The 23,768-nt window shown below is 34.9% G+C and overlaps 2 protein-coding genes and 1 long non-coding RNA gene across 7 annotated transcripts; 1 reads left to right on the top strand and 2 right to left on the bottom strand.

Annotated features, from left to right (window-relative positions):
* The first annotated feature begins 3,051 nt into the window (after positions 1-3,051).
* LOC107007751 (putative pentatricopeptide repeat-containing protein At1g16830) lies at positions 3,052-7,729 on the top strand. 5 transcript variants are annotated; one of them, XM_027914625.1, is made up of 6 exons: positions 3,052-5,400; positions 6,179-6,244; positions 6,312-6,455; positions 6,553-6,646; positions 6,765-6,826; positions 7,000-7,729. In XM_027914625.1, exon 1 carries the CDS (start codon positions 3,293-3,295, stop codon positions 5,264-5,266), a length of 1,974 nt encoding a protein of 657 aa, XP_027770426.1. In that variant the 5' UTR covers positions 3,052-3,292; the 3' UTR covers positions 5,267-5,400; positions 6,179-6,244; positions 6,312-6,455; positions 6,553-6,646; positions 6,765-6,826; positions 7,000-7,729. The 5 variants fall into 5 exon arrangements, with proteins under 5 accessions (XP_027770426.1, XP_027770425.1, XP_015062007.1 ...); XM_027914624.1 differs by having other exon boundaries at positions 6,765-7,729; XM_015206521.2 differs by having other exon boundaries at positions 6,553-6,826.
* Positions 7,730-10,934: 3,205 nt separating this feature from the next.
* Positions 10,935-14,104, bottom strand: LOC114074433. The gene is made up of 2 exons (XR_003574833.1): positions 12,803-14,104; positions 10,935-11,153 (listed from the first exon to the last, which is right to left on the bottom strand). It is a non-coding gene; the product is annotated as an uncharacterized LOC114074433 (long non-coding RNA).
* A 1,587-nt stretch (positions 14,105-15,691) lies between these two features.
* Positions 15,692-21,502, bottom strand: LOC107007909 (putative E3 ubiquitin-protein ligase RF298). The gene is made up of 3 exons (XM_015206752.2): positions 21,357-21,502; positions 18,613-20,782; positions 15,692-16,466 (listed from the first exon to the last, which is right to left on the bottom strand). The coding sequence occupies exons 2-3, from the start codon at positions 20,773-20,775 to the stop codon at positions 15,924-15,926; spliced, it is 2,706 nt and encodes a 901-aa protein (XP_015062238.1). The 5' UTR covers positions 20,776-20,782; positions 21,357-21,502; the 3' UTR covers positions 15,692-15,923.
* Positions 21,503-23,768: the final 2,266 nt, after the last annotated feature.

Genomic DNA, 23,768 nt, shown 5'->3' with positions numbered 1-23,768 from the left:
TATATATATATAAAAGATCATAATAATCTCATCATTAATTTTATTTTGATAACGATAAAACAATATTCTAGTAAAATAGAAAATATAAATGTATTCTAACCTCAAGTCATTCCCTTGATCATCATTATTCAAATCAGATTTTTTCCACCATTAATTCAAGTTAAACTGCCACACTTTAATTCTAGGTGAGGTGGACAAGTACGATATGAACACATGCTTTACAAATGACATATAATGAGAAAGTGAATTACTATGCTGATAGATTTAATTAGAAGCTACATATACAACACATGTCGACTAGTTAAACTGATACATGTAACAAGTAAAACTATGAATACATATGATGGCTTTACAATGTCTACATACTCTCTACTGGAATCAATGATTGTACAGCTATCAAAATATGCATAGTAAAGACTCGGTAAAACAATAAATTAATCTGGAGATCACCAACAACCGATGAGTATCAAGTGTTTCTATCGGAGATCTACTAGTTGAGCAACCATACCTGCGGCATGAAATGCAACGTTCCCAATGAGGGACGTCAGTACGAAAGAATGTACTGAATATGTAAGACATAATACAACCATATGTAAAAAGAGAACTCAAGTGAAACCAAATACAAATAGACAAGGATTAGAGACAACATTTGCTTATACTTGTGAAATTGTGTATGTTACACTTTTTTTTTTAATTTTCTGTGTTATAATCTGTTATTAGACATATGATACAAATGAACGGCTGATCAGGGGCAGAAGAGGATAACCCATGCTAGCCATTTTAATCCATGGAATGATGTTCTCATAATTACACATATTGATATCGGCCAATGCTAAGCTTTCGGTCCTGAGCTGTCACCCTTCTATACCAATTGGAATCGATCCATGCTAAGCATTTGTCTTGGACTGCCACCCATCAATATACAGATTGTCTCACTTAGTTTCTTTATTCTTTGAGATTTTTATTTTGATGGTCATGATCATTTATTATATTTAAAATACGAATCAATAATAGAAGGTATGATAATAATAACTTTAAGACAATGATGATGACATAAGAAGCTATATAACATCAACAAATTTCTTATGAGCTTAAATGACACAATTGAATTTACAAGACTTGGTTGTTGCAAACATCATTCCTATGCTAGCACATGGGAGGATAATTACATAATTGTAGAGTAATGAACATATAGTGAAGTGATTTAACACGCTAAGATAGACAAAATTATTGTTAGCTATTTAAAGATCATACGTTACTATGTTTCCTTTACTAAAAATAGAACTTAAAAAATTCTCTCTAATTTATTTCTATTGTCTCCTTATAAAACAAGTAACTCCAACAAATAATTAATTTAATAATCTTTAATGCTATAAAATTATCAAATTTGCGCACATCTATCTATGTAAATTTTTTTTTATAAATTGATTAAAACAATAAGACAACCAAATATTGGTGGTGTGATTTTCGTATTAATACTCAAAATAAATAATTTTTTTGTTATAAAAGTAATGAGAGATTCTATTGAAAGATACTTCCTTTGTCTTTATTTAGTTGTCCACTTTATAAAACGCACACATATTAAATAATAATAACTAACATAGTAAAGTTACAATTTTATCTTTATTAAAAATATTGTTTCAAAAAGGATGAATTAAAACTGTGAAATTTTCAAAAAGTTTAAATGAGGATATATATAATAGAAAATTTTTTTTATCCTTTCTTGATTTGTCAAAATGAACAAGTAAATATAGACATTTAAAAAGAAAATATGGACAAGTAAATAGAGACAGAGAGAGTATATAGTAATTATGAGATCTATAAAATTTAGGTGAATTAAAAATAAAAGTCATTGCTTTTCGTGATATTTGTGCAAAAACTTGATAAAATTTATTGGCACATAGATGGGAGTTCTTTGTGAAATTTTTGTATTAATTTTTTTTTACTGCAATAATATAGGCTAGATTTATCTTCAATAGCTAAAATCATCTCTTTGCTCCCCTCTTCTCACTCCTTCTCTGTTCAAACAAGTTCTCATCATTGTTCTTTTTCACCATCCATAGCACCATCAAATACATTCGGAGTGACGAGCATTAAATGAATCACTCATATATATATATGAGTGATTCATTTAATGCTCATTACTATTTAACATGAAAATTTATATTTAATCCATATAAGTGGAAAATGAAACAATTTCTTTTTTGTTTTTGAAAAACAAAAAAATTTAAGGGTCGGTTAGTAGGGGGTCCGGAAAGGGGGTAATTTTTTTATTTTTTTATTTTAAACAGATTTTTATTATTTTTGAAAAATAAAAAAAAATTAGGAGTAAGTTGGTGGTAGGTGGGAAGAGGGGTGGGGGATGTCTAGTATTCTTTTTTTTCTTTTACTATTAATTTTTATTTTGGTTCTAGGTTAAAACTTCGTTTACGTTTAGATCTGACTGAAAAAACTCTTTTCGATAATGACTCATTTCTAGTATAACCAACTTCTTTGATACGGATGATGAAATCTGGGATATGAATATAATTGTGCATGTTGCATATAATAATTCACCGTTGATTACATGCATTCTATGAATCTGCGACTGGAATTATTTTCAAAATCTTTCTTCGTGTTCCCTTTTTTTTTCCACCTCAGTCCTGATTAGATTCTATCATGAGGTAAATTTATGTTGATGTCGGCAGTGATTGAAGATCTGAAGAATCCCCACTATTTCGTGGATTGCATGATGGTTTATGTTTGAGTAGATTGGAGTTCTTGATAGTCCGACGATGACAGTTATGATTAATCGAAAAAGAAGATGTGATATTTTAAAAAGTTACTAAAATCATATTAAATATAAACAATAATTGTAATACAATTCAAATTCAATAAAATTCTATAGTTTTCATTTCAAAACAAATATAACACAAATAATTTAAATAACACTTAAATATTTGAAATCACATATGATACTTATATACATTAAAAAAAATATCAATTATATATTCACTATATAAATTAAAACATGCTCATAATATATATAATATATTGAATCTAACTACTCTTGATAAGACAAATTTTCCCAAAACTAAACATTTTCAAGTCGGATTCGGGTCTTGGATTCAGTCGGGTCAATCGTCTTCTAGGGTTTTGTTGGTCTGCAGGGTTTTACCAGCACATGACCAACTTCCAAGCTCCATCTTCAAAAGAAAAACTCATCAATGTATAAAAAGTGTCTGCCTGAATCTCTCTCTTATTCTCTTTGTATGCTGTTCTTTTTTAGATTTCTTGGTATTATATACTGGAAATGTTATGGAAATGGTTCTCCATTGGAAGAATTGCGTCACATCGAATGCTCAAAATGGAATCTTTGGCCTCATTTCGAAGTCTATGCTCACAGATTCAATGTTTTGCTGATACCCCACAAGGTTCTTTTTCTTCTAGCCATTACCAGAAGTTTCCTGAAAATCCCAGAATCATATTAACCCCTACAATTGTACGTACAACTATATCAAATTGCCGTTCTGACATTCTTGCTTTTTCTTTTTTCTTGTGGTGTGCAAGGCAACCCAATTACTTTCATGATAGGGGCACATTGACCCTTATAGTTAGTATCGTGTCTCGGTTGATGAAGAGGTGTAGAACAGTGAAAGGGATTATTAAGGGATTAGAGGAGGTTGGTTGTGTAATAAAGCCACAAACTTTGTTGTTTTTATTGAGAATTTACTGGTTTGGTGGAATGTATGATAGAGTGTTCGAGGCATTTGAGGAAATACTTAGATATGGTTATACACCAAATACTTTTTCTAGGAATATTGTAATGGATGTATTGTTCAAGATTGAGCGTGTCGAAGTGGCACTTAGAGTTTTGAAAGAAACCGAGGTTCCAAATTTTTTGTCGTATAGCATTGCTGTGTGTAACTTGTGTAAGCTCAATGATTTGGTTAATCTTCAGGATGTACTTACAGTAATGTTGAGGAAAAGGTATTATCCTAATGAGGAAACATTTTTTGTGATTTTGCATTGTTATTGTAAAGGAGGTTGCATAGCAGAGGCAATACAGATATTGGGTCTGATGATAGTTTTGGGTGTTCCTATATGTGAGAGAATTTGGAGTATATTAATTGATGTTCACTGTAAAGCTGGGAACATGGATGCTGCGAGCCATTTACTTAAGAAGATGGTAGAGAGTGGGTATTCACCAAATGTTGTAACTTGCACATCATTGATCAAGGGATTTTTTGAGTCCCAGATGCCAAGCAAGGCATTTGGGATCTTGGATACCATGGAATCAAAAGGATGCTCCCCTGATTTGGTTCTTTGTAATGTGTTAATACACTGCCTGTCTAAAATGGGGAGGTATGAAGATGCAATTAATGCTTTCTTTCATTTGCGGGAGCAAAGACTAACACCTGATTCTTATACTCTTTGCTCTTTGATTACAACCGTTTGCCTCTCTAAGCAATTCGTTGAACTACCTTTGCTCATAACTGGCTTCAAGATCCAACCTGATTTAGTTGCTTGTAACTCTTTCCTTAGCTATTTCTGTAAAGCTGGTTATCCTGCTGGTGCCATTGAATTTTACAATGACATGATAGATAGAGGTTTTGTAGCAGATAAGTATACTTTTGCCGGATTATTGACTGGATTATGCAGGTCAGGTAGGATAGGCGAGGCAGTCAAGGTGTACCATGGACTTGTTAGAAGTCACGTTGGGCTTGATTCTCACATAATTACTGTGATAATAAATGGGCTGATAAAATCTGGTAAGTTTCACAAAGCTATTAGTTTAATCAGGGAAGCTGCTTCATGGAAGTCCCAACTAGATGATGTTTCTTACACTATTGCGATTAGTGGACTTCTTATTGGTGGTGAAGTTAGAGAAGCTTATGCTTTGTTCCGCCAAATGAAGGAGGTTGGTCTAGCCCCAAGTAAACAGACCTATAATCTGATTCTCTCGGATTTCTGTAAAAGAAGTGATTTTAGCATGGTTGAAGAGATCTTACTTGAAATGGTTAATGCTAGCGTTGAAGTTGACCATTTAAGTCTGAGCTTTATGAAGAATCTCCTGTATAGATCCCGCCATTCTGCTTCACTCTTTACTCTATTGACTGATGTTTCAACTTCTGGAATCCTTCCAAGGGAAGCATATGCAGAATTGATTGATGAGATAGTTCATCAGGTAAACATCAGCAATGTGCACACAGACAGGTCTACTAGCGTTGATTTTGGCTCATCCAGCTCAGATGAAATCCTGGAGGTGGCTGTTTCAGTTGGTTGAGATGATTTGACTTGACAGCTTATTCTGTCTATGGCAAAGTTCTGTAGTTGAGTTCAATCAAGAATCTGACCTTACGCTCGCTCGGAAACCGTAAGATGATCATATGATCTTAAGAGTGAATTGATTCCCTAAAGGTACATCCAAACTCCAAATAACTAATAAATGCTTTCAAATATACTGCTCTTCTATCATGCAACTTGTTTTAGCCATTTATTTTCTTTACAACGTTTTTTCCTTTTTCCCCTCTTTGAGGTCAGCTGATTTTGTCCTAAATGAGTGGTCACTGTTTATAGAATTTGGGGGTTTGGGGGGATCATGTTCTGACTTCTGTATAAGTAAACAAGTGCGCTTTAGAGGGAGCTTATAAACCAAGATTAAAAAAATTGCCAATAGACACAATACTAAACTAGGTTGTCTCACTGATGCTGTTGATTCTATTCTCTATAGATTACTTATGAGCAAATTTTTTAGTCATAGGTGTTGGTTTAAGGATGACATCATTTATGAGCTTAAAAGTTTGTCGCTGTTTGGTCTGTATGCAGTGTCATTACTACATTGAAAAAGGTCAATACTGTAAAATTACTGTAATTCTCAACTGTAAAATTTACCGGTGACATGAGTTGAACTGATAGATATCTGGTGAAAGCACTGGAGATATAAAATTTGTAGGCCCTGACACTATCACTTGGAATCTGGAAGCTACATGTTGATGCTCATGATTTTGATAGCCACACCAGTAATTAGGAGATCTCTTGTAAAGTATTTACATTTTCTGTAAAGCTGGATTTATATTACCAGGCTGATTTTTCTTATAGACTCTTGGTTAATGCCTTAAAGAATAGACTATATTTTGAGCTTAGATGCTCTTGGGCTGTGGTATAGGAATGACACCTTTCCTTTAATGTTGTGTAGGAGGAGGTATTGAACCATGGAAGAGTGCCTGAAGGATAATACAGCAAAAGGAATTCATGAGATGTGGTATGTATAATGTTACCTCGGTAAAACTTGATTTCAGAGATTTCGATTAACTCATTCTCTTATGCAGATTGGTTAGCGAAAAGCTGAGTGATACTATAATCCTTTGCTTGTGTTATTTGCGAAATGGTGTTGAAAAAGATCTTGTGAACCCTGGGGCTCGGCAGACTGTTCTTGTTGCTCCAACAAGTGGAGGATATGAGCCAAGATGGAGGTACTGGATTCACCTAACTGAATGCTCTTGTCTGTCTGTTACTCTTGTAAAGCTTGGACTGTCAGTCTGTGAGGTCGGTCTCTGTGAATTATTGCAGGTGGAACATACCAAGTTGCCTTTCTAGTTGGAGCCTGAAGTAGATCTCTCCATCGGAAAACCTTTGACGGACTTGAGGAATATAGAAAATTATGGTTATTTTATAGCAAATTCTAAATGTTTTAGCCACCGCTATAGTTAGACTAATGGGATTTTTCCATAACTTAGCTGTTACATGCAAAAAGTAAGATAAATATCTACTATGTACTGCAGTGTTGGAATCTTCTTTATCTAAGGGATATTATTCAGCTTGACAAATAAAAAGAAACTTACTGGTGCGTGTCTCGAAGTGGTCTTGGCTTATGTAATGTCAGCGTGAACTGGTCATGCCTTGTGGGTCGACAAGATTCCGTCATTCAAGTCCATTTAAAACGTGCTTAATCATTACTATTTCTATTTATTCAGCATTTGGCTGATGGACTGTGTATCATGCTCTTTAACTTTGCAGCAATACACTGGAAGATGATGTCGTTACGCTCCCCCATGAAAGCTGGTATGTGAAGGTAGTAGCTTATCCAATCTGTAAGTGTACCAGATACAAAACACATGGTGTCCTGTCAGGGCAATCTTCCTAGTATAATCCCCATGTGATTAATCATATCATCAGTCACATATTTGGCAAGTGCTTGGAATACAATACAGGAGGTTTCCAACTATGATGCATGCTTATTTCTTGGTCCTCTCATACTATAAGAAGCATTTCGTCGGAGTAGGAAAGAAAAACTAATACAGTTAAAGCTAGAAGATGCGAAAAGAATACTTTTCTGGTATGACGATTGGGTGGGGAAGGAATACTCCTCCACGAGACAGGTTCCCGATCTCTTCAGTTTTGCAGAAAACAGCAGGGTAACAGTCAAAGTAGAAGCAATCAAGGCTGGTTAGTAAAATTTAGAAGAAATTGTAGTGATTGAGAAGTGGAAAATATGGCTCAAACTTCTTCAAGACACATATTCAGCCTAACAAAGTTGATTCTCATAGGGATATTGTGTATCCTATCAGATTTTATTTTTACAGAAAACTGTATTTTCTAATAGGACCAGATAAAACTTTATGCCTCAATGTTCTTTTTCTTTTAGTATATCCAAGAGATTGGGACACATATATCTTACATTTTATTGAGAGATCAATATTATTAGTTGTACAGAAATCAAGTTCAAATAGTTGCACATTTTCTTGCTCATGTATGTCCCTTTTGGTATAGTTGTACAGAAATCAAGTTCCTGTTTTACTTATTTAATCCATTCTAAGTAAGTTGAAAAACTTACTAAATTAAATCTTTCTTATTTGATTATATTTTATGTATATTTCTATTGAGTTTTAGGTTTCATACATCGTCGATCTAAGGCTCAATAGATATTTTATGAGACGAAGTGAAAATTAGGATGAAATTTCAAGTTTGAACTTGACAAAAATGATCATTTCATTTCGATAGTTTTTCATCAACCTCCATTTGTATTTATTCGTATTTGTAAATCGTCATCTTCCTACATTTTCTTTATTCCTCTTTCAGTATGAGATTTTGTTTATGTATATTGATTATTGGAAAAGCAAATTATTATTATACTGATCTTCATGAAGTACATAATTTTCAAAGAAAACTGTATTTTCTGATTCATATGTTTTTGTTGGTATAACTTTGCATATTTTGTTTCTTTTGTGGGGGCAAAATTTTCATGAAACACAAAATCAAAGCACATAATCTAATAAGATAAGATGATTATCACTGAAACACTATTTCTAGATTATTTTCTTTAAAAAATTTCATCAACATGCAAGGTCGGTATATTTGTGATTAAATAGTATTTTTTTTTTGGTTTTAGAAGATATAATGTGGTATAAGAAAATTCATATTTCTTTTTTTTAGGATTGTATCCGTGCTTCGCGCGAGGATTAATAGATAGGTGTCAGGATTTTTTTTCTTTTAATCAAATATATGATTATATTATTTGAGCATATCTTTTTATTTGAAATGAAGATACATGATGAAACTTATCAACTTTAATATCTATTTAATGAGAATAATACATTATTAATAAATAATTCAAAATATATACTCTATTAAAAAAATTCTTTATTTCCATTGCTAAAATATATAAAGAAAAATGCATCAACAATGGCCTATTATTATTTATAAGATTGATGGTTAGAGAATACATTCTCTAATCATAAATTGTCAAATTTCATATTAAGGTCCTCATAAATTTCATAGTAACCAAATGCTCGTTGTTGTTGCGCAAATGTTTTTTCTTTCTCTGGCTTCTTTCTTCGATTCCCTACGGGCTTTCTTTTGCCGTCTTCTTTCCTGTTTAGAAAGGTCAGCCGACAGCTCCTCACCAGACTCCTCAACTTTTTTCCAGGGGTGGACGTTCGGTTCTTCGTTCGATTTAATCAAATATCGATTCAGTTCTTCGATATTCGATTTTAGAAAAGTGTGCACCATAGTTTATACCAAACTAGATCGGTTCGGTTCGATTTTTCTACTTCGATTCGATTTAGTTTGGTGTTTTTCAAAACAGTTTTTCGGTGTGAATAAAAATAAAGAGGGAATATGATAAAGTGTTAAGAGTTTCATCATGTATTTAATAAAAATAAAGAGGGCATAAATGATTTTTTAGCAAAGAGGCCGAAGGATTTGTTTTTTGTTTCTTAGCATAGATGGCTGCCATGTTGCTAAAGCCTAAAGGCTTTTTCCCATACTGGAATGCTGAATGAATAAAGAAGAGAGCAAGCAGCGTAGCAAGCACGATGCCACAATGAACTTTCGAACAACCAAAATATAAGGACTCACAATGTACATAAACAAAAATAATTCAACACTTTATTAACATTATATTTGTTGTCATTTAAAAATTGAAAATTTAAATGGGCCATGTAAATGAGGCGTTGTGCCCCGAGGACCCCCCTACCCTACCCCTCGTCCCCGAGAATCCTCCTACCCTACCCTATCCCCTATTCCTGAGGCACCATGCCCCGAGGACCTCCCTACCCTACCCCCTCTACCTTTCTCTCCCCATCCACGAGGCGCCGTGCCCTAAGGACCCCCCTACTTTAACCCCCTACCATATCCCCCCGTCCCTGAGGACTTCACCTACCTTACCCTCTATCCCAGAGGCATCGTGCCCCGATGATCCCCCTACCCTACTCTACTCTTTGTCACCAAGGCACCATGCCCCGAGGACCCCCTACCTACCCCTTGTCCTCGAGGCGCCGTGCCCCGAGGACCCCTTACCCTACCCCCTGTCCCGAGATACCGTACCCCGAGGACCCCCTTACCATACCCCCTGTCCCCGAGGTGTCGAGCTTTGAGGACCCCCTTACCCTACCCCTTTGTCCCCGAGGTGTCATGCTTTAAGGATTCGCCCTACCCTACCCCCTGTCTTCGAGATGACGTGCCCCGAGGATCCCCCCTTACCCCATCCCTTCGTCGTCGAGGAGCAGTGCCCCCAAGGACCCCTCTACCCTAACCCTTCTTCCCGAGGCGCTGAGCCCGGGGGACCGCCTACCCTACCTTACCCCATGTACCTGAGGCGCCGTGCCCATATAACCCCTACCCTACCCCCTCTACCTTTCTCTCCTCATCCACGAGGGGTCGTGCCCTAAGGACCCCCCTACCGTATCCCCCCGTCCCTGAGGACTTCACCTACCTTACCCCCTATACCTTAGGCGCCGTGCCCCAAAAGCCCCCTACCCTACCCCACTTCCGTCCCCGAGGTACCGTACCTCGAGGACTCCCCTACCCTACCCTACCCTCCATTCTCGAGATCCCACTTCCACTTTGTCCCCGAGGCACCGTGCCCTGAGGACCCCTACCCCTGTTCCTGAGACACCGTGCCTAGAGGACTCCCTTACCCTACCCTACCCTCCATCCCCGAGAAGCCCCTACCTTACCCTACCCTTCCGTCCCTGAGGCGCCGTGCCCCGAGGACCCCTACCCTACCACCCTGTACCCGAGGTGCCGTGCCTCAAAGACTCCCCTACCTTACCCCTTGTCCCTGAGGCGTCGTGCCTTGAGGACCACCCTACCTCGTTGTGCCCCTAAGACTCCCTTACCCTACCCACCAACCGTGTCCCCGAGGCGCCATGCCTCGAAGACCCCCTACCCTACCCTACCACCACCCCTCGGGTCCTCGAGGCGCCATGCCTAGAGGACCTTCCTACCCTACCCTACCCACGTCCCCAAGGTATCATGCCCCGAGGACCCCTATCACCGAGACGCCGTGCCTTGAGGACCCCCTCCCCCCTGCACAACTCCCTACACCTATATCCCACCCTAAATATTCATATAAACAAACTAAATAATGAACTGTTTTACCCAATATTCAAAATCTAAAGAACAAAATACAAGTGTTCAAAAAATCAAACAAGAGTAATATATTTGTTCTATAATGTATTCTTTTTTCTCCTATTAAAAAAAATAAAAATACAAGTATAAAAATATCAAACAAAAGGTACATTTCTATCAATGTTTCTTCTTGTCCTTCTATTAAAAAGAATAATATACAAGTATTCAAAAAATCAAACAAGAGTAGATCTTCTTCTATTTGCACTTCGTGTAACTCTATGAGGTTTTAGTTTTTTTTCTTGTCAAGCTTCACCTGAAACCTATATCGTTTTATCATTTAATCAAGTTAATCTAAGTATTCAAAGTTAGAATCAATCAAAACAAAAGTAACTAAATACAATCTAATAATCATGAGAGAGATAAGAAAATGTGTATCAATAAGTGGATCTAGCAAGCTGGAAAATAAGCTATAGTGAAATAAATCTAATGTGCGTTTACTTCCATCTTCCTCTGCGTCTGGAGACTATTCAGATGATAGCCGTGTGCAATTACATCCTTTAAATTCATTTCTGCGACAAATATTAGTTCAGCTAGCAAATTTGGAAACTACAACCATATTCCAAAAAGCTGCTAATGTATTAACAAGAAGCCAACAAACATTTCACACCAGACAGAGACAATAGGGGAAAACAGGAACTATGCTTTACATTATCACAAGCAAAAACTTAAAAAGAAAAACTCACAAGTAAAGAACCTAACCTGGAAATTACAACTTTTTCCTATTTTAGTATAGCAAATAAATGACAACTATTTTGACAAAAAGAAATGACAAATTAGTTTTCTTTTGAGGAGATTTTATCAATCACTAAATACCAAACAAATAAGTTACTAATTCTATAACCTTCTTTGATTTTACAATGTAAAATTTCGCCAAAATTTAATATTCGAGAATTTTTTTTTAAATTTAAAGTTGATACACTTTGTGGAAGAAGGCAACAGAAAATAGAAATAACAAGCAACAACTGGCAGAAATCCATCCTCAGAAATAATCCAAAAACATTAAATTCAATTCGGATACACAACAATATATCATGCGAAAGAAGTGAAGTTGAAGATGAACTTATATACATCTTAAGACATCAAATACTTGTAGCTCATAAATCCAAGAAGGCCCATATTCAGTTGGAACAAAGAACAATATATCATCACTGAGCAAAAATTCATTATACAGTCTGAAAATTCAACCAAGATGTTATCATTTATACAAACTAAATAAGTTAACATTATTACTTGTGAAATAATAAATGTAATATCTACTGACAGCCCACAAGAAGGGTAGACGTTGAAGGATATAACATTAACTACACCATCTTCAGAGTTAGGTTGATGTATCACAAAGATCGCTAACCAACAATTAGTCAAAAGTGAGATATATCAAAACAAAAACTAATGAGGATGTAAGTAGTGATACTATGCTAAGTAAAAACTTATCACATGAAATCTAATATAAGTAAAAACACATGTTGTAAGATGGTAGAAGTTCTCATGTGATAAAAGCAGCGTGTTTTGAAAAAGCTAGTAATAGATTTCGAAGATAAACAGTTCAAATTCTGCCCAAAGGGCATATGTAAAAGAAAAGATTTTCTATAATGTGATAACAACATTTGCCAACTTCAAGAGGGCAACTAAATAAAGTGGGATTTGGGAAGGGCAATTAATCAGAGTACTAAAGGGAACAAACCTTTCTTTTTAGATGATCTTTAAGTACTGGTATTTAGTTAATGTCAATAATCTCAAAAGGTTTTAAGAACAAAAGGATATGAAAATGCATACAAAAAGTTATGAATATGAAAATGCAATACAAAAAGTTATCATATACCCTTTGTTGCATACTGTATATATTCAATTTCATTTTTTAAAGGAAATAGAGAGAGGACAAAACTTATACAGATACATTGTAAAAAGATACCTGATCTCCCTTCAGGAATGTAACCTTGTTGTTGCTACCTCTACTATGCCTACCGTCTGATCATAATGTTGACCTTGACAGGGTTTTTGAACAAATGAACCAACAAAATACAGCTGACTTTTGCGCAGGAGCAGACACTCCATTAGATGAGTGAACAGGCCTCTCATATTAGGTATCATTGGTATCTGGATTCCAGAAGTAGATATATCATGTTATGCCATCAACTAGGCCTTTCCAAGGTTTGGGGAGAGTAGGGTCTTCTGGTGCATAGATTGGACCAGAAGATGTAGTTAAAATAGCGGTCATCTCAAACTTCAGTAACCTCACTGGAACTATATAACATCAAAATGCAAAGAGTGTGAAATATATATTGAAGTGAAATGACTGTATATAACTTACAAAAAGGTATTACAAGCTATCAAGGAAAGCTAAGTCAAAGCAAGCATGCCACAACCTAACAAATGCTAATTAACAAGCTATCTAACTTAATCACTTTAATAGTTAGTACATACATATAACAGCTGCAATTTGATACAACTTGGAACAACTCTTAGACGTCTACACACATACATAACAAAAATATCAACTAAAACGACAAAAGTCTCTAGATGGCCTTTAAAGGTTTCTATTACTTCTCTTTTATCTCCTTCTTTTCCTTGTCCTCTCATTATAGTGGGAACAAAATATATAACCAAATATTATTTGCGAAAACTATAACCAAATATAACTCCACAACAACCCAATGTAATCCCAGAAATGGGAATTGGGGAGGACAAGTTTATGCTACTCCTACTAAACAAAATGATTTCCAGAACATTACCTGTCATTCAATTTTTGCTTAATTTGCAGTAGAAAGATGCCTTTTTTTTTTTTACATTCTTGTTTTTAAAGGGGAAAATATGATAGAGTTGTTGGGTTATGGTTATGATATTCCATAAGTACCTAGGGTTTGTGTCAAGATCAGGTCGCTACAATTCAATTTAATCTAACAGTTAAAACCCCTACAATACCTCCATATGAAGAGCCAAAAATCGGATTTACGATCTGTTTTCAACTTGAACCCTAAAATAGAACAAACCCCAATTGAAAAATGTACAAGATTCGAGAATTGAAACATACAGTTAGACGAATATAATTATATTTTTTCTCAGCCATTAAAAACAGGATGATAGAAAGTAGAACACACAAAAAAAAAACTCACAAAATAGAGAAATTTACAACATTCTTCGGAGAATTTGCACACAGGAGTATCAAGATTTCTTCTCAGTATGTTGGATGATTTTTCAAAAATATTTTGTGTTTTTCGTCGAAGTTTTGGAGTTGAAGAACAAGGAAAGTAAATACAGAGGGATGATCCCTCTCCAACGGTCATATTTCGCCAGCTTTTACTATATTGCCCTTGCTTTTACATGCTAATTACAAGAATGGTAATTATGTGATGTCATAAATGTCAAAAATATTAAAATCACATTCTTAATCCTCTTAATTATAATGACTCTTCGTTTTTAGGAAGTTGTATATTGAATGTAGAATTTATTTGAAATATGGAATATACTCTTTAATATTTTTGTATATAAGCGAAGCAAAACTAGAAGAATTAGGAATTTGTGTCTGTCATTTTTTTTTAATTTTTTCTGCATAGCTAATTTTTTTTTTAATTGTGTATTTTAAATGTATTTTCTTTCGTACCTTATTTTGTCTTTCAATTTTAATTAATTTTTTTTAGTGATTTTGATATGATAACTCTTTAGGTTGGTGAATAAACGAATATTAGAAAGTAAGTAGTGATGAAGTTATAACAAAGAGGAGGAAGAAGTCCGAATTTAAAAAATATTGATATTAAAAAACTAATATTTTTAATTAAAGAGTATGTACCTTATAGATGACTTGGAATAACAACTGTTACAAAATATAGATATATTCAATTGATTTTTCATACATTACCTTCTATGATTTAGTATAAAATTTTATTTTAATTTTTTCATAACCGCACGAAGCGCGATCAAGTACGCTTTAAAGAATAACGTAATAAAGTAAAGAACGTATGCCAAAAATCTTTTTAATTTTTTTCCAAGCCGGATATGGTAAGAGGGGCCATTTTATTGCTAATTATGATTTTCCTTGCTTAAATATGAGTGTGACACACACCTTTTATTTGTTTTGAAGCCTCTTGTTTGGGCATGATATACTAAACACACTATGTACCACACCACTAGATGGCTCGCCGAAATATAGAGTATGTTTGTGCCGTTTATGTGAGTCGTCATCTATAATATAAAAGTCAAAAATTTGAGACCTATTAATTCTTATTTAGTCAAATGTGCAAGCTGCAATACAATGATAACTAGAAATAAAAAGTGTTTTCTCAAGGATGATATTTGTTAAGACTAATTAACATGCCCCCAATCTCCACACCCCAAAAAAAAAAGTTGACAGGTTCTACACTAGTATTGAAGTTAAACACATCATTAGGGTTCTACAATTGCTGCTACATAGTGTGCCAAGGGTAGGTTACTCATTACAATTTTGATCTTTCTGCACCTCGACTATTCCACCGATTACCTGTCACTTCCCACTCTGCCTACATTACCATTGATCTTTCTTTATTTCCCGCACTTCAACTAACATGTATCCGATAACGCTATCTAGAGCCAAGCATTTTATGTCATCAGAAACTGAAGTGTCAAGTATGTGCAAATGTTATATGATACACCAAGATGAGGTATCCTCCTTAGGCACGATATCAGAGAAGATTAAAGGAATAGTCAGTATTATTTAGATGTCTTACGCAGCATTTTGGCTAAAGATAAAGTGTAATATCTATTCTTATAAATAGCCAACAAAATAATGACCAACACATATAGTCGATAAGATACATAAAACAACACAAGAAGGAAAACTCAAGTTTTATTTAAAAGAGACAGATGATTTACAAAGGCCACACTAAACACTCTTCTTTTTTTGTTCTTTTTTTTTTTCTGTTACTTTTCATTCTTGAAAAGAGTCGCATATTGCAAGCATAATTGTCCATACATTTGAAAAAGGAAACACAAATGCATTATTCATTATAAAGTTTCATGAATCAGTATTTTGACAGCTTCACTCATTCTCTGAAGCAACTCTAAGTATGATTATAGCGCGCACAAATCCGCTGCTGGATCAGGCTCCTACAAGAAGGACATTCTTTCATCCCTTGCTTCTCATGAAGTTCGTTGCATGTCGTGCATACCACTTGATGAGCACATGGCAGAAAAACCACAGACATCTCCTCGGACAAGCACATGACACACTCGCGTTCTCGTTTCACCCCTCCATCCTGAGAATATTCCTCAAAATCTGTCACAAATGTGGAGATATAAGGTTTTTGAGTGTCTTTTGGTAATGGAGCATTTCTAAAGTCGGTCAGTTTGCTTGCATAGCTTCCATCTATGCCTCTTTTAAGAGCGGCTATCTTTGAAGAATCAGTCTTTAGTCTGAGCTGGGATATTTCCTTTTCTAGCCTTTCAATATCATCTTTATACTTTTGTAAGCTACTTTCAGCTTTTAATTTGGTCATATCCTCCTTGGATTTGGCTGAAGTTTCAATCTGTTCTCTCTCTTTCCTTAATGAACTAGCCTGCCTAAGTAAATCTTCCGTGGCATTCTTTTCCTGCTTCCATCTACCCTGCAAGACATTGGCTTTGTCGGTAAGATCATTCAATTGTCTCATTGGGAGAACATAAATTAGCATAAGAACATTGGTTCAAAGTACAAAGGTCTCTGTATTATGAAAGAGACTTGCAACCTAATAATCACTCCCCTTGATATGTTTGCATTTAGCAATTTCAAATACTAAAAGGCAAAAAGGAGAAGTGTCCGATGAGAATCATTGATGACGGTAACAACTCTCTCTCCTACTGGACTCATGGTTGAAGGTAGAGGGTCCTTTCCACTAGACTATCCCTCCCTTGTAAAACTTGACAAATATGTTTCATTGAGAAACTATTCTTTCTGATGTTGTACAGTTTTTACCAATACTTAGGTAAGGGTAAAACAAACTCAAATGTCATGTTAAGAGTTTATGATGATGGAAGATGTAGTCTCAAGTGAAGCAAGAAATAAAAATCTATCTGTCAAGCTTCTTTGGATCTGCAATCTGAAGTCATTTTCAGAGCTCTCAACCGCACGATGCATTTAAGAGGCCAGTGCCAACAACCTACTCTTATAATTCTACATATTGAGATCCATTTGAGAAACTTCTTTAAGGTTAAACACTTCAGGGTCGTTTCATAGGATGCATTAGAAAAAATAATGCATGCATTAACTTTGTGTATTTCTAATACCTTGTTTGGTACACTTTTTCAATCTATGTATAACTAATACACTCTATTTGGTATTATGTTATATATAACTATTACATGGCAAACAAGTATATAGCAATCCAAGGATTTTTAATGCATGCATTAGCATAGTTAAAAAGACGGGAAGACACAATAGTCACTCAAAAACTTTTGCACATCCTTCCCACTGTATTTTAGGAGGGTATTTTTGTAAACAACAATAACAACCCAGCGAAATCACACTAAGTGTGGTCTGAGGATGGTAAAGTGTAAGCAGACCTTGCAACAACACAATCTATTTTAGCAATTACGCAATGCTTGTTATTTTTAATACACCAAACCAAACAGTGCATAAGAAATAATCTCAGAATAACTATTACCAACATTACTAATACAAACCCTATTCAACATTATTCTAATACACCCTACCAAAGACCCCTTCAAGATATACCAAGAGACGTGTTCTGCAAAATTATGTATATCAGACATCAATGTCAAAGCAAATTGAATTCAACAGATAAAATGCAACAAGACATTCTCTTATAAGAAGAACAAAACGCAACAAGACACTATGGAAGGTGGATATACCTCATTCCCATTGTCAGGATATTTGACTTTGAACAACAAGCTATCCACTTCAAAAACGCTATAACAAAGTGAGGAAAATAGCACTGAAAAAATATGCTATGCACCCGTACTAACAGAACAATGCAAAAAGGAAGACGGGAATATCCTTGCATCATTTAGATGCTAATCCATACTTGCTTATACCCAGAGAAATTTTGCGGACGAGAGTCTAGTCATTCTCAGATAAAGAATCCAGCAGACAAAAATTCTCATGTTCATTTTTCAAATTCTCAAATGCATAAGTTGGAAGATATATTCCTAATATGCATATTACAGAAATCAGGTGATTGTATCTGGAAGAACACATAAAATAAAATAATTGCATTTACCAGTCACCACAACCTTCTCTTGGGAGAACCAAGTTGGAGAGGGAGAGAGAGAGAGACGTTTAAAAACCACGTCAAGTCATTTTTAAAGCAAACACATACAAAAGGTTCATTCATATTCATTATCTTAGATTTATCTCACAAATAGTAAAAAGGTCGCAAGTTCCCATCACAAAAGTTCAGATTGCATGAAGCTTTTATCACAAAGAGATGCCGGCTTGTCAATGACTGATGCGGAGGTACGTCAGTGGAGAGCCAGAGAACCACCATACCAGTTATTCACAATTTTTTATCAAGAGTCTTATATAACCTTCAACATATTTACTAGCATAAAGCTTGTAAAATATATTATCTTCTTACCTAAGTTCTGCAGTTCTTCTGGTTAATTTTATCCTTTTTATTCTATTAGCATGAATGGCTGAAGGTCACAGTACCTAGCTAGATAATAAAGCCTTTTTAACTTGGTTGAAACCTAAGTTTTCTTTGACAAGGAGCATCTTGTGAAGAAGTTATGATCTTATTCTCCCAGTAAACATACCTCGAGCTGGTTCAGAACATCTTTAGCTTGCTCCAGTTGTTGTTGCAGTTCCACCAGCTTCCGTCTTTCAGCTGCCAGTTCATCCTGTAATATAGCTTTCTGCTTCTCCCATGACTGGAACTTCATGAGTGTCTTATTTTCCCTCTTTGAAACTTCCTGACAGCTTCCAGCTAACTCTGCTGCACGCAATTTGGCAGCTTCCATATCCCTCTTTAGTAAATCCTTCTCGATCTCAAGTCTACGAACAGCAGCATTAGCTCGTTCGAATTGTCCCTTAGCCTTAAACAAGGCATTCTCCATCTCGGCTAGCTTTTTCATGGTATTTTCCTCCAAACTCTGCTTCTCTTTCTTCAGCCTCTCCACTTCTTCTTTTTCTTGCCGAAGTGTCTTAAGCTCAGCTTTATCTTTACTCAGTCTACGAGCGGCTTGCATAACCTTCTGATTGGCCCATTCTGTCCACTCTTGGAGCTGACCTTGCAATTCGCGAACCCTTGGAACTAACTTTAGAATCATTTCATCTTTCTTGTCTTGAGGAACCCATTGAGCAATAGATTTTTCATTAGGAATCATATTAAAAGCACAAACACCGGCTCCAGCGTTATAACTAAGAGGCATTGGGGTCATGTTGCTGGCAGGGAATGAGAGTGATAGCTCAGTATCAGCAGCAGGCAGTGCAGGTGAAGTACTGAATTGTGGTGATGAAGAAGGGATATTTGTATTAGGTAATGGAACAGGTCCATTGCCATTATTGGACCCAAAAACTGATGTTGAAGAAAATCCATTATTTGTTGAGATACTATGGTGTACATTATCATTTCTCCCGGCAACAGAGATCTTATTGACCTTCAATGAAGCGTTCTTTATATTCATGCCAGCAGAGTCTGCCATGGACTTAAGTTTATTATCTAATACTAAACCACTAAAACCGTTGAATTTCCTACTGACCCCTTTTGAACCGTAAGTGCGGTAATGTTTCTCCAGATGTAGGGACTTTTGCCTAAGTATATACTCCCTTTTGGTGATGCCAGATACCTTTCTAGTACCCACAAACTCCTCCTCAACGATTGGAGGATTGGGTGCTCCTGTGGCCGTAAAGGTCTTATCAACAGTGTCAAACAGAGAACTTGAAGAATCTTTCTCTGGGATAATTCCAGTCAGAGCAAATGAAGGATTAGGTTTGATCTCATGGACTCCTGGAATATTGGATGCCTCCAACTGAAAGCTATGCCCAGAAATAGCAGAAGCGACATTGGAAGTCTCAGACGAACAATGTGCACAAGCAACTGAAGGATTTGGCTTACAGGGAATTCTAGTGATGGATTCAGAACTTTTGGCCTCGGATTGCAAATGAGGCTGCAGAGAAGCAGAGGAGTTTTCACTGCTGTCACCAACCAAACTACTCAAAGGATCACTTTCCATTGCACAAGCATGAGATACATTCATATCACATATTAGCAAGCACCACATTGCATCACCAGTGCTAAAGAAAGGCCTAACTTCCCGCAGAACACAGACCAATTCCGCCAACACATACTTTTCCATTTGCAGCAAATCCTCAAAATAATGCTCCCCGGATAAGTCAATGTCATGGCCGCTACGAAGAAAAACCAATGTATTCTCCACTATGTTTGATACAATGTCCTTACAACCATAGCAAATACCAGACCTTAAAACAGCCTTTGTGGCAATCTCTTCACTGTAACCAAATGCCATTATTCTCTTAATTGCACTCCTGAAAATTGTATCCAAGTTGTTCAAGACAAGCTCTTCTAGCTGGGCTTCCGTAAAATCACTCCAATCAGCATCATGGAACTGTTCAGTTGTTTCAACTACCTCTCTCGGCTCACTTGGACCTACTTCAGACGATCCTACACTGCAAGACAATCCGAGGTCAAGTTTCAAACTTTCTGAGCTGTCTTGCTTCAGGCTACACATATCACAACCATTCGACAATTCATGAGTAGGGATCATTCCAAATTTATCCGCTGAAAATTCAAAACTCGTGCACTCAAACTGAGGTGAAGGAATCATTTTATTCGGATCAACTAGAGGTGGATCCGCTCTGAATTTCCTCTTATTCCTACTTCCTTTTTCCAAGACTGTCACAGCCGGTGTATATTGAGCCGATGGCGTAGCACATGCCTTTGCAACCATTGATGCCATTACTTAGCTGCCAAACACATTTATTCCCCTTTAGAAACATTCAATCCACATAACAAACTTACAAATTTTACAAACCAAAAAAAAAAAATTGTTGACCTCATATCAATGCACATAGCTATAATAAAAACACTCAAACCAAGTTCTTATAGTGTCACATAACATCAGAGATAACATCAGCTGTTCCAGATGAAAGTGCATTTAACAAAAACCATATCAAAACATGATCATCAATTTCAGGGTAAGTCTAAAAATCTCATAATCTAATCAAATTTCACAAAATTAACAGAACCCATATGAATTAAACAAGTAAAAGTTACATCACGACAACACCGTTAAACGATGAAACATCAATTACCCAGATACAAACTCTCAATACTGAACGGATTTAAATCACACCCATTTAAGTTCCGATCAAACCCAATTCAAATCATCGATCAAAATCAGACCAGAACACAAAAACAGCAAAAAAAAATTCAGAAAATTCCAGAAATTAAATAAAAAAGATTCCATTTTTAGATAAGATCGATACAAGAGAGTGAGAATTTTTGATATTTTAAAGATTAATCCGATGAATTACGTACCAGATTTAGAGCTAAAAAGTTTTGAGCAAATCAAAGGTAGGATAAATCTAAGAGCATGGAGATTAGAGAAAGAGTAGAGAAGATCCTTTTTTAGTTTTTGTTTCTCTTTTTTTTTTTTAATTTTTATTTTCTAGCTTTAATACATTGAAAGCCTCTCTCTCTTTCTCTTTCTCTGTCTCTTCTCTAAATTTTGGGGGTGAAATTACATTTTTTTTATTTTTTTATTTTGTTTCTATTTTTTTCTGTTTCCTATTTTCTATTTTTGTATTTAGGTTAACTTAACCAAAGGTGTACACATGTAATCAAACTAGATATGGTTAGGAGGAGTCATCATAGGGTTTTCTTTTGGCTTAGCTATGGTTAATATTGTACCAAACCAAACAAACAAGACTCAAGCTACCCCCACCCCCACGTGGATAGTTTTTTTTTTACTAATTATTTTTCTCTCTTTTTTTTTTTTTTTAAAAAATAGTTATTACATAGAGATTGAGGAGAGAAAAAAAGGAAAAAGCAGGCTGCTCCTTTGTTAATCAAGATCTAGGGTTCGAGTTTTAGAGATGAAAAAATCTTTGATAGGGAACATTTCCTGTCGAATAGGGTTTTACATGACGTGAATTTGAAATAGTTGGACTTTAATATTGATATCGCCGGTGGGAAACCAAAACAAAAATATCTACACAAGTTTATTGTGTGATGAGAAATACGATCCGACTCCTATTAACTTAAGAACTTTACATATCAGAGGAGATTTCTCAGTTACTACAAAATATGTGTGAGCTTCGTGTCATGAAAAATAGATTTGTCTTGTTTGCAAAATGAAACTCAATAACGGCTTGGCTTATTCGATATATACACATGCGAGAATATTTATATTTACTAAAAAAGTGAATCAGATCATGACACATGATTGAGTCAAGACTGGAGGGATGTTGCTTCCATTTTGGCTTCGTGGGACTTGTATATATCTTATACTGACACTCAAATAGATCAGTGATATTTGTCTCCGATCAGTCTTGAGCCCAACCTATAAAGCACAGACAAGTGCTACCAAAAAGCATTTCTAAAGCTAACATATAGTCATTTCATACTTGAGCGAAGAATTAATTTTTTGGCCTTTAAAAGACTCATCTTGTAAAAATAGAAGGCATTAAGAATTTTTAATTCACTTGTCTTTCACCTAATTTCATATTTTTTACTATTAATCAAAATGTTGGTTTTTTCATAACCATACACGTTACAAGCATCCTGCCTTTACACGTTTTATAAAATTGTCTATAACTATTGCTAAGATATTCTGTATAATATGATATCCACCTAAAAAAAAAATTTAGTTTAATATGCAAATCGCCAGAAATTAAAGATCTCAAGTTTAAATTCTGAATATAAAGAAAAATCTTATTTGGAAGCGCTATTCCTAAAATGACTTTGTAATGTGCAATCTAAATTTAATCGGAGCAAGCTTTAATACGAACTTCAAACACCAAGTGAAATAAGAAAATACAAGTACTGCTAAAATATAAGTGCAACCTCTTGAGGATGGAGATTAGTTAAAATTTACCAGAAAATTGAGAATAATTAAGAAAAAATAAGAGCCCCGTACTCCACAATTAAATGATACAAACATGACATCATGTAGTAAAATTTCTTTTATAATTTATGGGTGCCATTTTTGCTTTAATATTGGTAATAGTTGCTTGGAAGAAAGAGTGATGCATTTGAATTTGCATACTTTTAGTTTTACAACAGATGTTGTTCAAGATTACATATAGTTTTTATAAATCTTACCTACTAGATAATTAATTTCAAAATGTCTATTATTAGATATATTAATTTTTTTTAAAAAAAAAATTCATTAATTTTTTTTTCTAATAAAATTTTAATGAGGCACATAACATATCAAATAGACATTAAGGGGAGTGTTATAAACAATATGAATTATAGGGAACCGTTTTAAATTTAACATAACTTTCTTATTTTATTTTAGTTCTAATTTTCTTTTGAAGGGAAATCAAATTATTACCATAGTCTATTAATGTTTTAACTATTCCTAGAAGGAAAAATATAATTTTCTTCCATATTTAAATTATTTTTTTCTTCAAGAGAAAATTTGAAAATCTATCAATTGAAGACTCCTATTCTCATACTGGAACACAATATAACATTCATAATTTAGTCACTTAAGAATTTTATTTATTAGAGACAATTTCTCTCTATAATTTTATGTATTTTTTTAAATAAGTAAGCAAATAGGTCAAATCATATAATAATATTGTATTTATTATATGTTATCTGATTTATCGACATTATGATTTGCAACCGTATGCTTCAACATGATATCTAGATTTTTTTTTTAACTCAACAAGTGATATCAAAGCAGATGGTTCAATAATTCAATGGATATGAATGAAGTTG

This window comes from Solanum pennellii, chromosome 1 (assembly GCF_001406875.1).
Source record: "Solanum pennellii chromosome 1, SPENNV200".
Lineage (NCBI taxonomy): Eukaryota > Viridiplantae > Streptophyta > Magnoliopsida > Solanales > Solanaceae > Solanum > Solanum pennellii.
Note: the sequence above shows the minus strand (reverse complement) of the source record. Positions and strands in the feature narration are given on the sequence as shown.

Excerpts from the sequence above, each read along its gene's own strand:
- LOC107007909 (XM_015206752.2), bottom strand. The coding sequence starts at position 20,775 with ATGGCATCAATGGTTGCAAAGGCATGTGCTACGCCATCGGCTCAATAT. Across the intron at positions 16,467-18,612 it reads ATGTTCTGAACCAGCTCGAG|GGTAGATGGAAGCAGGAAAA; the intron begins GTATGTTTACTG and ends AATGTCTTGCAG.
- LOC107007751 (XM_015206529.2), top strand. The coding sequence starts at position 3,293 with ATGTTATGGAAATGGTTCTCCATTGGAAGAATTGCGTCACATCGAATG.